This window comes from Pungitius pungitius, chromosome 10 (assembly GCF_949316345.1).
Source record: "Pungitius pungitius chromosome 10, fPunPun2.1, whole genome shotgun sequence".
Classification (NCBI taxonomy): domain Eukaryota; kingdom Metazoa; phylum Chordata; class Actinopteri; order Perciformes; family Gasterosteidae; genus Pungitius; species Pungitius pungitius.
The window spans coordinates 18,805,161-18,823,321 of NC_084909.1; the positions used below are offsets into that span (position 1 = coordinate 18,805,161).

Genomic DNA, 18,161 nt, shown 5'->3' on the forward strand with positions numbered 1-18,161 from the left:
TCCGTTCCACAGCTGCGTCTGCTGAACACGACGAGCTCCCAGGGAGGAAAAGTGAGCTAAACGCCCCCCCCCCCCACAACTCAGCTCAACTCCTCCCAGACTCAGGATGTGCTCTCTACAAACATACGTATTCATGTGTGACTTTGTTTGTGAAAATGATCAAATGATAAACAACAAGGAAAGAGGTGTCCATTGAATCAAATTGGGACGATTCAAGGCAAAATATTAGGAAAGCGTTTCGTTTGGGATTATTTAGTAACTCCTGTGTTTTGAAGTGAAACTCTTGCACAAGAAGCAACGTTCAACCACTCAATTGTTAATGGGGTTTACATTTAACTCTGTTTCAAACTCTTTTTTTTGGTTTTGAAAGTTTTTTTCAATGCAATTTCGTATTTTTCCACCAGGAGCTTCACTTCAAAAACCTTTTTCAAGCTCAGAAGGACAGAGACAAACTCACATGAACCAATATTTAGTCATCCCACCCAACGGGGTCCGCAATTGGTCAAAAACAGGAGATATTCATCACAAGCTGCAATTACAAAATTACAATTACAATTGCAATTTGAAAATAACCTGTTCTCTTCAAGTAAAAATATGCATTTCAATTTCCGGAAATTGCATTTCCTGGAACATTTACATGATGTACAGGTTTCTAAATGTAAGCAAAGAAGAGGATGATTTACAACAATTTACTAAATAAGTCAGCCTCAAAGGCAGTGATCAGTGCGATCAGCAAATTATAGGATATAACATCTATAAGTACAGTCCATTGAGCATCATATACAGTAAATCAAGATGGCGACCATTCATCAATGTTTACTCCAGTACAACATCAGCAATTACCAATGTTAAAAAATACATTAAAAAAAGGTAAAGGAGATAAATGAAAGAAAAAATAACAATAATAATTACTTATTTTTAAAATCCCACGATTACAATTGAGTGATTTATCACCTAAGTGGAGTTAAAGCTGATGCTAAAATATGTGTTTTGAGTGTACCTTTGGATTGCTTTGTGGTTTACAACAAAGTTCAGCATCATTTTGGAAGTCAGAAAGCCAGCGATTTCAGATGTGAAATGCTTTGCAGGAATCAGCACAGCATTCGTCTCCCAAAAAGCCACCAATGGAGCCGTTAGCACCCCGACAACATGAGCAACGCTGCTTCTCCCGTCTCCTTTTTGTGAAGATAATTAAAAGGTGGACACAAGAAACACAGCACTGTGGCCTCAATGGATCGCGCCTCCACAGCCACGCAAACAACTTGGAAGCCATTAAGATGATTAGCGTGTTGTTGTGTGTGACGGAGGGCAGGTATTAGCCGCATTAGCGTGGCTGTTAATCGGGTCAGAGAACAGTTTTGGCAAACGGTGAATGGACGCCGCATTGTGTGGTGGTAGGGGGTGGGGGGCTAATTGACGGTTTTGAGGTGGAGGCCATTGTTCTCCCGGGTTCTGAGTGGGCCGCGCTAACAGAACCGACTGGCGGAGCGCTGGCGCGCTTCCAGGCAGCCAGACAACAGCCCGATTGACTCCCAGCACAGGTGAAGCCGGCTGGAAACCCCAAATGTGCCATTCATGAGCCACAAAAAAAAAAAAAAGAGAAGACCTCAGGGAGCCTGGCCGTCCTCCTCCTTTGCGCCCCCCCCCCCCTGCCCTCCCCAAGCTCTACTTCTTGTAAAGGCAGAGAAGGAAAGGCCGTGGAAAGAAGGGGAAGGACAGCAGCGTCACAAACAGAAAGCAAGTTGTTCACGATGAAAGCAGAAGGAGACGCAGGGGAGGAAGACCCCTGCGCCCCCCCCCCCCCCCGACCCCCACACAGCCGCTCCTCGCTTGTCGCTCAACAAGTGAAAGATGTGTGCTGCGGAGGCGCTTCCCCCCCCCCCCCCCCGCCGCGCCAGCGCCACGGCGGCGTCCGGCTGGTGGTGCCGTGATTGAAGCTGAATGGACGGCTGCAGACGGAGAGGAAAGGGAGGCCCCCCCCCCTGAAAAGAGCCAGGCGGATGACCCTCGCACCTGCAGGGGAACAGAGTGCAGGCAGCCAGGATGAATGTGTGCGTGTGTGTGTGTGCGTGTGTGTGTGTGTGTGTGTGTGTGAGCTCAATTTGATTTCTAGTGCCTGTCTGACAATGAGGGGGTAATAGACGGAGCAGTGAAAGAAAACAAGCTGTGCTGGTTTCTCGCCGTGCTCTGGGATCTGCTGTGGGGGTGGGGGGGGGGGGGGGGGGGAGGTGCAGGACACCTGCAAGGAGCCCCACATGCAGAAGTCAGAAAAGAGGAGAAAGAAAGAAGCTGGTGTCTACCAGAAAAGCCCCCCCCCCTTCCCGCACTCTCTCTAACCCCCACACAACCCCCCATTTCTGTTTGGTTTTTTTTTTTTTTTTTTTTAGCCCCCTCTTACAAGGGAAAAGAAAAGTGGGCTTGATTTGGGGCGGCAGCCCAGCGTATCCGCCTCCAGCTTCCAGGCTCCTTTTGATGAGGCTGGACCAAGGCAGGAGCACCGGGGGCTTCAGGGCACGGGAAGACTAGCGTCTTTATGGTGGAAGGAGGACTGTCCATCTGGGCAAGGCCCTCCAATGGTGGCTCTGCACCTGGGAGCTAAATGCTTCGTCTGTTTGGAGCCATTTCCTGGGCCTGACAGACAGGAAGACACCTCGGCCAAAACTCCTGGGTCGGGTCTATTCCCCAATACGGGATGAAAAATACACCCAAAGTGACACCACTGACAATAATGGGGATGAGATCTGGGTGTTTTTTTTAAAGCATTTTTGAAAAGGACACAATAGGCTTTAATTTAGTGTATTTACGATCTACATTTTCACATACAGACATGTTCATATTTTAAATGTACAGAATTGAACCATCATTAAAAGCAGTGATCTGCTCTGAAGCTCAACTAGGGGTTCAATGTCTCCCTCAATGACACATTGACATAATGACAACTCCAATCCAAACCAAAATTTACATTTCATACAACAAATACTTTTGGATGGCTTAATATGTTCTTACTTGGGTTGGAACGAATGCAAAAATTTGAGAATGTGAACATTAACTAAGAACTCACGGTCTAAATAATGACAGAATAAACCAGTAAACAACCTCTAGCGGCTCTTTTAATTGAGTAAAAACTGTCATAATTATAGACCTACATCACCGGATACAAAGAGACAGTCGAGCCACAGGCTGGCTGCTGGCTGCTTGACTTAATGGAGTCAATTCACATCAGGTGTCTGATGGAGGCCTTTTGTGTGTCACTTAACGGTGCGTCCGTGTGTTCACCGCCTCGGCGGCAGGACTCGTGTGTTGTGACGGTCTGAAGGACGCTCAACAAATTGGGACGTTTACAGAGCGATTTTCTGGGCCCAAATGTCTTCGTCACTCCTGTGCCATGAAAGCTTCCTGATTTTAATCAAAATGCATCGGTGTCGACTGGCTTGCGGCTCCTCGAGAGGACCCGACGGACGCACCAGGCCGCGCTCCTGCATTGACGCGGTTCAGGTTTTACATGACATCACATGTCATTTAGCTGACGCTTTTATCCAAAGCGACTTACAATAAGTGCATTTCCACATCGAGATACAAACTCAGAAGAACAAGTAACAAGAAAGTACATTTTTCATCAAATAAGCAGTTTCAGAACATGTTATGGAAAAGTGCCATTATAAGTACAATTTAAGTGCTACCATTTGCTAGTGTTTTAGTCGAGGTAGAGTCTGAAGAAGTGTGTCTCTTATTGACTTCATAGAATCATACAATCTAATTCTTTAAATCTAATGTCTAAGACAAACTATTTTGTGAACAGCGAATGGAAAATCTCCTTTTTGTAATTTTTAGTTAAAAAAAAGACAAAAATACCAATACAATGTTTTGAAATTGCTCCCTTTTCAATTTAAAAACTACAATCTAACCACCGCTGCAGCCCAACTTTGACCTTAAATTAATTTAGGATCAATATACTGTGGCCGACGTGCTGATTCTTTTCATGGTTTTTGACAGGTTCAAACGATGAGGAGCACCTGCCTCGGGCTTTATGTACAAAACTGTCTTCTGTTTCCAATGCGCCCAGAGAGCCTAATGAGAAATTAACAGTTGCCAGTGACTGAGTCTCTCCGTGTGTCCCTGTGGGCAAACAGGTGCGGCGGCGACAATGGAAACATAATAGAACGGGACTCTTTTTCTGAGGGGGGGGGGGAGGGAAAGGCTGCTCGCCATCAAAGCAAAGAACGGAGGACGCACTCGTCTATTGGCCCTAACTCCTGCTCTGTGAGGCCTGGCCAAAGACATGAGAAGATTACAAGCTGTTAATAAGGTGGAACCAATCGGTTGAAGGTCTGCCTTTTGTCCTTCCCAGCATGCTTTGTGAGCGCCGCTCTGGGATAGTCGGCATTTGCCGCGGATCATAGTGTGCCGGGGATAATGAAGGTGGGAGGGGTGTGTGAGGTTTCAGCCTGCGGGCCCTTTGTGAAAGAGAGCCTAAACGCTTCGCTCTCAATAGCTGCACACGCTCAGTTGGTCGCGGTTGTTTAAATGCAGATGGACGTTTGCCACATTCACATTTTGAGTCGCTAATTGCTCCGCTGACAGTTTCCTGCCTTGACCTTTGTTGCTGGTTTGTTTGTTTGCTTCTTTGGTTGTCTTTCATTTAATCTGCGTGGTCCACGGGTGTTGGTTTTATTTCAAATTAAAATGCAAAAAAAAATAGAAAACGTTCTAAATATTTACACTGATCTACTTTCCAACTGTCAAAATGCTTTTTCCGCTGCAGTCATTTGGAATTACACCGATCCCAATCCAACTCAATGCTGGTCCATTGTCACAGCAGATGTTCCCCTCTGAAACAACGCCACCGGGGATTTGCTAATAGGAAAGTGTTAGTTATCCCGTCCCCCACAAAGTCTCCTTAAAAAAAAAACCCCAATCCCATTTAACCGTGACAATGATGGATTCACGGTCGCTCGACTTCCACAGGAATCTCTTTCCCAAGTCAAACACATAGCCTCCTCTTCTTCTCAGGTCAGGAGCTCCCCCCAGTTCAGTTCTAAATGTTTAGAGGGGCGGGTTGAGAGGTTTCTTTTCGGGGGTTTTAATGGCGATACAAGGCCACGGGTGGGTTTCCAGAGGTTATACCCAATCCGCACGGAGTGCTCACTGTTTAAGTGAAAGCCGATGGCACTGTGGTGGATATTGGGAAATGGAGAAAAAAGGCTTTGAAAGGCTTATTGCCAAAGAAAGAGACTAAAACATCAACGAAAAATGCAAGGTCCATCTTTGTGATCAATTGGGATACATTTTCCAAATGTTGGATCAAATAGAAATCCAACAACATCTACCATTCCCATTCTCAATTTTAAGGATACATCTGGTTTGCTTCAATAAGTCAGCCGTATTCTTTTCTTTTCTGTGGCCTGGTCGGAATTGTCCTTTGGACGCCTTTCATGCTTGGACGATTACGACCACGAGGCAGAACCGGGATACGCTGCAGGGATCACACCAGCTGACCTGCACAGCACACCACGCTGCTGGGGAGAAAAGGTGTCTTTTGGTGCTAATTCTTCTAATTTGCTACGCCGTGAATGGAAGGATGCTAATGGGATCAATAGATGAACCAAAACTTTGCACAAGGCGGAAAACCTTGTGTCGAAGCCTGCATCACCCACCCATCCACCCACTCTCCACCCTCTTTGTACCTGAACCGTTTACCTTAAACCTTTAAAACACCAATTTTCCTCTTGAATTTAAATTTAAAATAGTTATTTTTCCGTCAATATCTTTGTTTCCATTTGATTATTCAGCAAATTTGAAGCTTTTGAAATGTTGTAAAAACTAAACCATAAAAGACAAATACTGGATTTTTTTCATTTGGGCCGGTTTTGATTGTTCTTTCATGCCAGCTGGTCTTAGGCATGCTTTCCAGAGGAGACGAAATTCATCCTTTTATGTGAGTTAAATGAGTTGGTTACATTCTAACGTATTTGACAAAAGCCTTTCCGTATTTCATTTTCATGCATCAGCTTTTTTTCCTCCTTAAAGGTGTGAACCATTTGGAAAATAAACTTGTTTGGCGCAATGAAGGGAGGTTTTAACGAGCTTTGCCGTTTCAATACAGCTTTTCTAATCTAATGTTTCAAAGGGCGCCAAACAACGGGTGAATGGAAACACGGCTAATATGTCACAGTAGGAAACTATGCCATGCCAAATTAAAAGGCGAGGTGTTTTTTTTTTTTTAAAGGTGTCTTTTGCAGTATTTTGCTAATATATTCCGTGCTTTGTTGCAGAACCCGAGTTAGCACCCTCTCAGAGTTTAAAAGGTTAAAGAGATCTGTTCTCCCCCCATGCGTCTCAACAGGGAAGGTTATTTTGCATTTTAAGACATTGTTCCGATTTCATAAAACCTTGCCAAGCCAGGCTGGCAGATGGATGCAAGTCGATGTAAGATGATTCTTTCAGGCGTTGATGGACACATCTGTTGGCCTATACACTCACACACACACACACACACACACACACACTGACACTCACACAATTCCCCCCCTTCCTCCCCTCGAGACAGCTCAGAATCCCTCCACGTTCTACCTCCTGCAGCAGCTCATTCGCCTCCCACTGTGCTCCTGCTCCTCATAGCACATTAAATCCCCACTAGGACCTGAGAGATCAGGCTGAAGCACCCGAGTGAAGCCGCTCTCCCTTTCTGTTCAGCCTCCACTGGTTATACTGCAGCAGGTTCCCCACAGATGTTGCCCCAAATCATGTCTGGCCTCCCGTTGAGGACTGCTAACTACTCCAAGCGTGATAGCAGGTGAAAATCATTTTTAAAAAAAGCATCATTTTGATCTACTTCTTGTCCAGCTTACTTGTAAATGAGATGACAGCCATGTGGACTGCGGTGCTAATTTGATTCATGAAGCGGGGGACCCCGGGGAGGTGAAAACTCAGAGAGCTGACATATGTTGCACTGCAACGTGATAGCACGCTTCACTAACTTGACAAATTGAGGTTGTCGTCATTAGAACACACCGGGCTGCTATGGAGGCTGAAATCATCACACAGGCCAAAACCCTCTCGCACTTGGTCAGTGCCTCTCTGCGTCTGAAATTGCTTTTAACTAACCCCAATGTCATTGTCATTGGACGGTCGGAGTTTATGGTGCCAGATAGTCCAGAGAAAGTAGGGAGGGTTGAGGGTGGTTTCACAAACATCACTTAACTTCCATGAATCCTTTCAAGTTAAACTTCTTTGACCAAATGTCCAAGCTGCTCGCTGATGCATGGCCCAAGGTGACGAAACCACCGAGCTAATCTTACAAATAATAAGGATTTATAAAGAACCAGTCAACGGTTGGAAAAATTACATCCAAATATTAGGACCAAAATTGGTTATTGCTGCCTAAATGACGGAAGATTTCTCCAAATCAGGATGAAGCTTGTTAACAACATGACTACATGCACAACATGACCAAAAGAATGCAGATGCCTCAACATTACATCCCTATGTGATTGTTAATCATGGGCATTAATCTGCTGCTACATCGGTGTCTACTTTCGTCTACCCGATTCTGCACCTGTCTGCAGGAATTGGACCTCATTCAGGAGCATCAATGAGGTGCAACACGGTTTGCTTAAAGACCTGGCCAACAGTCTGGTATTGGATGGTGAAGGGGAGAGGGGGGGGGGGGGGGGGGGGTAGCATTACTAGAAAACTGGCAAGCTGAATTTCCTGTGTGATCCTGGTGACATTGCGAGAATCCCACTGCTTTCTGAGACGCAGCATTGGTCGACCCAATCGTTTCTGTCATGAAATCTGTCCTCCTTAGCAGCTATCCAGACTCAAGGGTGACCTCAAGAAGAACTTATTTTGTGACTAGATCCAGTGTTTCTCAGGTTGGGGGGCAGGTGCACACAGCGCGGCGTATCGCTCCCCTGAAAAGCCTTTAGAAGGCCCTCATCCGGGAGTCATTCAATGTGCTGTCCACCCATCAGGCAACTGGTCCCAACTGGCCCCCAGCACACCCCTCTGAGACCCCTGTGTTTCTGCATTGGCTGGTTCATGTCTCAGTCCTGCACTCCTCACATTTACTTTGATGTTTAATCCCATCCTGACTGTGTCCTCCTTCAGTCCGTGGAGCCGCTCGGCCAGTCATGAATATCCAAAGGTCCGCTTACTTGACAGGATTATCCCTCTTTTCAAAGCCGCTGGGGACGATTCTTCAGTCACAAAAAAAACACACTCAATGGATCTTCTGCTCACTCGCTTTGTTTCTCTGGCTTTCCTTTGCTCTCACTCCCTTCTGTCTCTGTCCCTCTGGGCTTTTACTTAAACACATTGATCCGACTGATCAAGGAGTTCATCTGCTGCTGTTTCAATAGATTATTGAACAGGCACACACGCACAAGTATTGTTAAGTTCTTAAGTATCGAGCGTTTTGATGAATGTATACTTTGAATGAAGTACTAGCTTCTCAGAGATGTTAATCGTGGAAGAGATATCAAATGGTACATTTGGGTGTGATCAAAACAAGAAACTTTTTTTTCTATGTTTCGGCACGCCAGGAGACTCATGTAGAGAAATGTAGCTTCTAATGTAACTGCTTCACTACACACTTCCACAATCCATTACTGAGCCATCTTCCCCAATGATCATCAACCCAACGCTCTCATGCGAGAGCAACAGAACTGACCCACACCCATTATCGATCTAAAGAAAAGAGGATCCTGCCAGAAGGCCTGGAAAATATGTTTCTGCAAACCACGGATGAATCTCTGTATTCAGTACAATGCAAACGTATTTGTGAAGCGTTTGTTGTTAGCAGTTACAAAGCAATGTTGCCATGATTTTTTTCTAATTGTAATGTCCAGGGATGTGGGTTCAGTGTGATTTCGGGCTGAGAGGGGCTCAGCCCCTTTAACAGGGGGGGACAACACGAGCGAGAATCTCCCTCCTGTGTGTCAGAGTCCACCACCATGCATGGTGGTTGAGGATGAGCAGATGAGACGGATTCGGAGTAAACATCTGTCCCATGGGAAGGAGTGACCTCCGAGGGCTCGTATTCACCTCCGAGCCACAGCTATTGCCGTGTTAGTGTTAAATCCTGCTTTTGTCTCTGACGGCTGTTTGTTTATCTCCTCTCTTGTATTCTTCCTCTGCTACATCATGGACTCTCTCTGGTGTCCCACCACCTTTGATGCGTCCCACCGATCTCTAATCCGCTCAGCTAACACAACGCGATGCGCCCGAGCTGAAAGGGGGGTACATCTGTGCTGTGTTTCCAAGAAGGTTTAAGTCCAGTTTGCAACAGTGTACGACTGACGCTCCCCTTCTGTTCAAAGTTATGAATATTTAAAACTGTCACAGAATCAGCCGCGCACTCCCGGCATCAATGGCTAAGTCAGCCTGCCACCAACAGTGGAGAAAGAGCTGTTTATTCAAATCCGGTCTCCGGGACGTGAAGCCCAGCTGCTATTGGCCGGAGTGATGAGGCTAGAAAGATGCAGTTTCTCTTTCAACTTTAGCACCGTGTTGATCTGGGTTTATGATGGAAAACTGTCATGAGCCCTGTGGGATTGCATCAACTGAATTTAAAAATGTCACCAACGAAAGAAGGCAATATATATATATATATATATATATATATATATATATATATATATATATACTTAGACAAGAAAAAAGAAGGTTTTTGATGAATGTTAACCAAAACCCAGCAGTTGTAGGAAGGTGGTTGGATGATGGGTGATGCATCACAGTCACCAGTTTGCAGCCGATGGATTGAAATCTGTCACAGGGGTTATCGTGAGCGCTTTTCTCCACACGACAACCGCTCGCAGTTTTCATTCAGATGTTTGCATGCTTGGTTTGAAGCAATGCATGGAATGCAACATTTTATAAAACATCCTCATTGAAAACGGAAATACCAATCCCTAACAAACGCTAACGTAGAGAACATTTGATGCAAATTACTTAGCAGCTTTGTCTTCTGTTGTTTTTTCTTATATTCCCATAATGTGTGAATGCTGATTAACATTAAAAAAAAAAAACTACAACAACTACTTGCCAATTTAAAATAAATCCCTGAAGACCTCTCCATTTGTTCCTTGCTCCTCACAGCTGGATGCACCCCAACCGAAATGTTTTGTTTCCGGTTTGACATCAATTCTTCTGAATGAAAGCCAAACAAGTGGATTGGGTCCTGGGTTGATTTGGGCCGGATCGCTGTGACACTGTCATGTTTCGCCGGGACACACTCAGAAGGCCACCGAACCACTGGTATCAGTAACGCTGCTTTTTAACGACTTATGGACACATATATGGATAATAATGAAGACGTGTTTTGATGAATAAAGTCCCTGTGAAACCACGGAGTTCGATCACTCAGGTGTTTTTCTGTGTTCTCATTTAAAATCTTTATTCAGAAGAACAAAAGTTTCTCCTTAACAAAATAGTTCTGTCTGTCTGACCCGAGCATAGATGGTGAATGCTTCATATTTTTTGGTCTGACGGGAGTCCTGCGACTTTGAGGAGACTTTTGTATCTTTTGCACGTCAATAATTTATTGTCTAATGTGTTTGTTTTTTTTACGTCACATAGCATTTATTGACCTAAAAGCCTGCCAGTAATGAACGTTGATTGTTAACTTTTCAAGACAAAAGATGTGAGAGTTGTTTTGTCCGTCAGATCTTGACTCTCCCATCAACTTTGCAGCACTTTTAACTGTGGAACAGCTGGCAGCGTTTAAGTCATCATTGACCAAATATGAATTGCTCCTTTTGCGTGGTGGTTGACCTGTTTAGTGTCACAGTGATACGGATCCATCTTCTACTGCAGGAGAAGCGGATGGTGGACGATGAAAGTAAAACTCAAAGAATGAAAGATGAATTAGGGAGCAAAGGGTGTTTCCACGTGCGGTGACGTTCATCCCTGTAAATAAACTGCTTTTGCCGTATTGGACCAAATGACCTTTCCCTCTCTGAAACGTCCTACAAGACGCTGAAGGACTTTGAATAATTCAATTCCAGTAATGAGACGAATAAACAAATGCGTGCATGAATATTCAGAGATTTGGTTCATATCGTTGCATCTTCAAAAGCCTTTGGAAAAACATTGTAACAGCAAGCGCAATCTGCTTTGCAGCTGCTGCCTCCTGAAGTGCAGCGGCCTCCGTGCGCATCGCTGGCCTGTTTGTGCGCGTTTTCATCCGGAGTTTACGCGCTTTTATTTAGCAAAGCTGCGCAATTCTAAATGCCGTTTTTTTAAAATGTTTTGACCTCTTGGTTACAAAAGGAATAACTGTAACATGTGAATCTGTTTGGCGTCTTGCAGCAGATGGGCGTACAGAGCGCATCCGTCATGACTGTTTGGTTTGTGTTTGAGAGGAAGCGGATCAACGCAAATAGCAGAGAGAAGAGGTCAGTTTGTATCACGAGGGAACAACAAATCAAAACCTTTCAATGAAATTGAATCAAAAATCTAAAACAACGTGCAGTTTCTAAATCAATTTAATATTGATTCATATTTCGGTTATTGAATATTTAATTCAATAAATGCTTTTTATTAGACGGAAAAAATGAATGACTAATAATGAGTTCACGATTCAAGTTATTAAACATTCCTATTCAATGAAGAACCAATGAGGTGGATGTTTGATTTTGTTCTTTCATTCTTTATTTTTTAACGAAACACCGTTGGAATGTTTTAAGTGAAAATAGCCCCGATCCAGAAATGAAGCCGCTTTTGAAACGTCATTCTAATGAAGGACAAAGAGAGGATCCTCCTTTCTGCCACTTCTGAACTCTTATTTTAGTAAACCTCATTCAAAATAATATTTGTATTATATTGATGTTGTAATACTTTGTACTGTGAGTGGACTTGTAAAATATGACAGGCTATCTATAATTCAGAAAAGTTCATTATAGTCCAGTTGAGATTGTTTAATTGTCTTTTTAAAAACCTAAATTTACATCCACATTTTTTTTTACATTTTGAAGTTTTGTGTTGATAATGTTGATTTTCAATGTTTCAGTGTTAGCCTGTTTGATCAATAAGTGTAAGGCTTGTGCCCCCCCCACCCCCCTGCCCACAACCCCTTTGATTGTGAAAAAAACAAACAAAAAAATCAGCTGTTTTTCACTTTTCAATTAATTGTCTTTATTTCACATTTCAAGCCCCAACACGATCAGAGATTTATCTTAAATTCCCGTTCCAAATAAGTAAATAAATATCATTTCCATTTTTTTTTTTTTTTATAAAAAAATAAACAAGTGGTCATTGTTCTCGTCGGGACAGAAAATAAAAGAGAGAAAGTAAAGAGACAAGCGTTGAATAAAGACGGATAGAATGAAGCAGGTGCAACATGTGAGGGGCGGGGAGTCTTCCCGCACATTAACAAGACTCTAATATATGAATAAACCATCTACATATTTACACTCTATTACCCCCCCCCCCCCCCCCCCCATCTCTAGGCCAAAAATCAATTTGATCTTTTAAATAACTGCAGAGACAACGATGTCCCGACACATCTGTTACAGTTGAGGTTAATTACCACAAAACACTAAGTTAGTTACAAAACCCCAAAGTCCCATTTGGGAAAAAAAAACAATGGATTCTTTACTGGCCCCGTCGACGCAACGGAATCCGCCACAGAGATAAATAAAAAAAAGAGTAATAGTAAGGGGTAGACAGAGTCAGTAACAACCCCCCCCTCCCTCCAAAGTTCGTCCCCACTTTTGAGTCTCGAGTCACTTGGAGTCGCTGGGCAGCCTCGGCATGGCGACCGCGCTCATGCTGGTCACGTGCGGAGGCGGGACTTGGCACATGCTGCACGGGCAGGGCATCCCGGCGCCGACCCCCCAGTGCTGGAAGCTGCTGCCCAGCGGGCCCGCGCCGGCCCCGGGCGCCTTGAGGAGTCCGTGGTGGGGTCTGACGGAGGTGACGGCGGAGATGCCGGGCGCCGACAGGGACGCGGTGGAGACGGCCGGCGGCAGCAGCGGGTGGTGCACCGCCGGGTGCGTGGCGTGGGAAACGACCGGGTGACCCGGCACGGGACCCGCGTGTGTCATAGTCCCGCAGGCCGCCGGGTGGAAGCCGCCGTGGTGCCCGCCGCTGCCGTAGATCTCGCTCACCAGCCGCTTCATCTCCTCCAGCGAGTTGCTCAGCATCAGGATGTAGTTTCTCGCCAGCAGCAAGGTGGCGATTTTGGAGAGCTTGCGCACCGATGGTCCGTGCGCGTAGGGCATGACCTCGCGCAGCCCGTCCATGGCCACGTTGAGGTCGTGCATCCTCTTCCTCTCGCGGCTGTTGATCTTGAGGCGGATGGTCTGCAGCTCGTTCTCCGACAGCAGCTTGTGGTCCTTCTTGGCCAGCCGGAGGGCGAGGGACTCCTCGTCTTCCGCGGAGAGGCCGTGCAGGCTGGCGAGCTCCGCCAGATGATCGCTCTGCGTGGAGGACACGGCGCCGGAGAAGCCGTGCACCGACTTCTTGAGGGTGGCCAGGAAGATGTCGTCCACCTCCGGAGATGAGGGTCTGCTCGAAACGCGGCTCGTATCTGAGTCCATGTTCTGTGTCCAGCACGGTGAGCTGAAGAGGGAGAAAACGTCTCTGGTTCATTTACTGGACTTCAAAAGAAAACATCTCGTGCCAACAGTGCAGAAGAAGATGATGTCAACTTTTAGGAAGTCACAGCGACTTGTTGCGATTTTATTCGCTCCATTATAATTAAAAGTAGTAGCCTGTGATCAAAATCACAGCTTAGATTTATTTGCAAAGCTTCTACAGAGAACATGTATTCTCAATCCTGCAGAAAGGCAGCTCAATATTTACACACTGCTGCAAGCAAAGTGCATTCTTTAAAAATGCGCTCTCCGCTTAAACAATATTTGCATTATATATGTAATATATATTTTGATCACATGGAATTTAAAAGGAAAGTGTCCATCTCTTTTTCACTCTTTAAGTTTAGCAGAAGAAGACACACAGATATTCTCATTTCTAAAAACAAAAACATAATCAAATAAATAATCAAATAAAAATAATCAGACACGTACCACGAGTGTTGTCCAAGCGCGAGGGGCGAGAAAACCTATTAACGTCAAATCCACTTGTTACTCCCAAATTGCCGGTGACAGCCCATTTGGCACGCCTGCGCGCGACCGCGGGCTTTTATAGCCGGGGGCTGGAGCCGCACGGAGGCCGGGTCACCAGGACAACGCGCTTGCTGTCCCCGCTGCCTCCTCGCGACCAATCAGCTCCTTGCAGGGAGGAGGAGGAGGATGAGCAGGAGAGGGAGGTGGGGGGGGAGGGGGGGGGGTGCTGGGGTGTGAGAGAAGAGAGGGACGGAGGGTGCTCCAGCCTGATGTAATTATACCAACACACAGCATTAAGTGAAATCAGACGCACTCCCCTCCTACATATGGCTCCTTCTGTGGAAAATGCTGGCCCGCGTGTGGATGGATTTGATTGAAATAACACAGATGATAAGCCATATTTTTTGCTATTAGGAAGTGAATAGTTAATTTGTTTGTGTTACCCAAACCGGTAATAAACGAACTAGGACCTTATTTCTCTCTTTAAAAAAAAAACTACATGATTTGCATTTAATTCGTGCACTATAGGAATTGGTTAAAACAACTTTTGTGGATAAATAAATTAAATATTTTTTTTCTCAATTACATATCCTCTATTTTTTGTCATCACCTTTATCATCATTTGTGACAAATAATTCGTTACTTATTTTTTTGCTCCTTCTAACCTCCTGATCCGTGTAACCCCGGAGCCTATCACACGCCGCCTCGCCGTGCCGGTGGTAACGCGCCTGTTTCCCCGCATGTGGCCCGCTGTCGACCAGCAGCTGCCGTTAAAGTGCATCTTTAACGTTAATTAATGAAGTGTGCAAAATGGTTCTCTAACGGTCATGATCCGCAGCGTTTCAATTAGTTCCGCAGTGAGCGGTGGCGGTGCGGCCTGCTGGCTGCCGGCGCCCCGGCGGACATAAGGCCCCGAGCCGGCGATTGGCCCTCGGACGTAACTCAGAGTGACAGCGGCTTTTGTCCCGCACGATGAGCTGCGCCGCGCTGATTGCCCCGACACGTTTATCGGGCTGCAGGACTTCACCCGCCATGCCCTCATCCCAATATTGATCGAAGAGGGAAATAACGTTCAATTAATTAATGTCTGGATTTAATTCCGATATTTTTTCGAGTATTTAGGCTCCCCCAGATTTTTTACTTAAACATCCGATTTTCTAAAGAAAATCCAAATGAAATACTACAGAAAATGTTGCCCTTTGGGTTATTTAATATTTTACTTTACTATTTTATACCTAATTACAATATTTAAACATAAATGAAATATAAATCATTACAGTGTTTCGCCGTGGTAATTAAATTGATCTGTTGATTATTAATTGATTTATTAATTATTAATCTGTTTCCGTGACCGTCAGTCAGGTGTCACGCCAATGATGTCTCACACTCACACACAACACACCCCACCCCATTTCCTCACCGTTATATCTGCGTGACCCCCCCCCCCCTAATGAAGGCGGTGTTTTAAATCATCCGCCACCTCGTGATTCATTAGACATTCCCACACTCACTGTTGCACTGTGCAGGTTCACAATGAGACACACGGAGCAGGCTGCCTTCCATCCTGGAGCTCCTTTCACATCTTCTAACGCCTTAAACATTTTATGAGTCTAGTTTGCTAACTAACAATGAATATCATCCATCTCATTCCTATTGTAAACCTGTCAAATGGATATTTGAATCAGCTTTACAAATGTCTCTAAACCCTTATTTTGGTCCCAGGGCTGAGAAACTGAACCCGTGGTGACCATGAATTATGCAGACCGACTTTTATTGTAACGTGACGTCATCAAGAAAAATTCAAAGGGGGGGGATTTTCAACATTTTCCAAAATTGAAAAGATGAATATCTTTGTCCTCTTGCACTTTTACTACTAACGTAGATTGGTGATTATTCTGAGTCTCACTCACCACCACTTTCACATATCCATCAAATAGCTGAATCACATTCTGTCCAAATGATCTCCTGCATCGGTGACAGCTCTGCTCTCAATTAAAAAAAATCAAATACTTTAAATAGATACAGTGAAATAAGGAGAATAATTAAAAAGCAGAGAGACAATATGTAGAATGTTATTTTACATAATGCCATGATGAGTGAATGACAGCACACGTGTTGGTCTACTGCTTTGTCAGCTTGTGTTTCTCAGGCTTTCTGAGGAACCTCGGCTGTGGGGTGAGGGGCTCTGGCCCTGAGCGCAGCCCGGTCCAGTTCACTCCACACCAAACTGGGTGAACCTGGCTCGCCGTTATCATGAAAAAAGGTTTGTAGAGTCAGGTGTTTTGAAAATGACCCTTGTTGGGGGAGAATTGAGCTGAAAAATGTGAGTCTCTCAGGAACTCTATGACTCCACTGGTTCCTGAGGACATCCTGGGACCCACAGAGGCCTTGACTGATCCGTATCCTGTTCTGTTGTCTGTCTCGTCTGTGATTGGACGCCCCTTAAGGAAGGCTTTTCCTGTTGCTCTGTCCTGGGGGTTTGTGCTGAAACGACACAGGTCCATCTCCGAAGTGTATGAAGCTCCTGTTCTGCTCTTTCCTCTTTGTCAGATCTTCCTGCTCCTCTGAAGGAGAAGGAACAATCTTTCCCTTTTCAACTGAATTGTAGTCATTTGACTTCTGTCTGTACTTGTGCTTGTGTTGATGATTTCTGTACTCTTTATCATTTTTCTATATTCTAGTCACTTAATACTTAATCACAAAGCCAGTTCAAGACACTTCGGATTTCTCACAAGGCTTCAATCCACCACAACCCCCCCCCCGCCCCCCCCACCTCTCGCTCTCTCTGTCTCTCTGTCCATCAGTCTGGGTGGCGCTATAGCCGCCCGGTGCCGTGGTGAATACCAATAGTGAGGAGGAGCATATGTGAGCCATACTTAATCCCGCTAATCTGCCTCCAAAATAAAAAAAAAAAGAAAGGGAACACAAAAAAAAAGCAGAAAAGAGGAGAGGTTGGAAAAAACACGAGAGAAGGTCTCTCTTTCTGTCTGAGGAGCTGGCCGGCCGAGGCCAAGTGAACTCAAAGACATGAATAACGTCCACGGCTCTCCCCCTCTGTCCCTTTCTCTGACAAATCTTGAAACGAAATGAAGCAAAATTCTCGCTTTTGTGGGAAATCTGTGGCACCAGCGCTGCTGGTACATACACAACGCGGTCTCACGGTGACATTCATTCTGCTACAGACATCCACTGTACATTAATGCCGCTGTTGCACAGGAAGTAAAAAATAACTCACCATGGAGGGCAATAGGTTTTCCACAAAACATATCTGGTAAATGCATGTGTGTGGGATGCTACCCCCTCATGTTAATAATAAGTTAAAGATAACTTCCGAGCCTCAAATTTCAAGTTGAAAAACAGGAGAAGACACAAAGGAGAGAAAAATAGGATAATTAATTGAGCTCATGTGACAAACTTGACCGATCAAGAACTTGTTCGGTCCTTAAAACTACTGGGTTGTTATGTCGTAATGTTTCAGTATCAGTACATTAGTATTGTTCTTCTTTCTGTGAGGTTCGCCCTCACAATACTTTTGTCAGATTTCATTTCATGAGGAGGTGCGTGAGTGTGAAATAAGAGGAAAACCTTTCTAGCTCTGTTTGAGTAACAATAATGTCTCCCAAAAGTAAAACAGGCTTCAGTCCGGATATTCTTCAAATAGGAAGACAGCAGGCAAAAAGGTCTAGTATTAGATCCTGAAAAACAACAATACATAATGTGTGAGGGCAAAATAAGAGTGTTTGACATGAAGGAAAATTGTTGAATGCAAAAATGTGGTTAAATCTTTCATTTCTCTTTGATTTTTCTATTTCTTACGTGAGACTTAAGGTTATGCCGCCTTTTAAACTCTGGAACAGATAACCTCGTAGATATTGTTTCACTTTCAATCAAAAATAAATCACAGTATACAAGCAGACATAAGTATGTGTGTGTGTGTGTGTGTGTGCTAAACTGATTTAAAGGCTGATTTGACGAGCTTGCTTGTTGTCAATCAAATGTCGATCACAACAATAATATTGAAAATCTACCTTCTATTCCAAAGTATTTCCCAACAGGTTCATTTGAAACCAGCTCCATGTCGTGGTGCTGGTT

The 18,161-nt window shown here is 44.7% G+C and overlaps 1 protein-coding gene across 1 annotated transcript; it reads right to left on the reverse strand.

The window, feature by feature from the left end:
- Positions 1–12,110: 12,110 nt before the first annotated feature.
- olig2 (oligodendrocyte lineage transcription factor 2) lies at positions 12,111–14,111 on the reverse strand. The gene is made up of 2 exons (XM_037489677.2): positions 14,031–14,111; positions 12,111–13,563 (listed from the first exon to the last, which is right to left on the reverse strand). Exon 2 carries the CDS (start codon positions 13,539–13,541, stop codon positions 12,726–12,728), a length of 816 nt encoding a protein of 271 aa, XP_037345574.1. The 5' UTR covers positions 13,542–13,563; positions 14,031–14,111; the 3' UTR covers positions 12,111–12,725.
- Between the last annotated feature and the right edge of the window lie 4,050 nt (positions 14,112–18,161).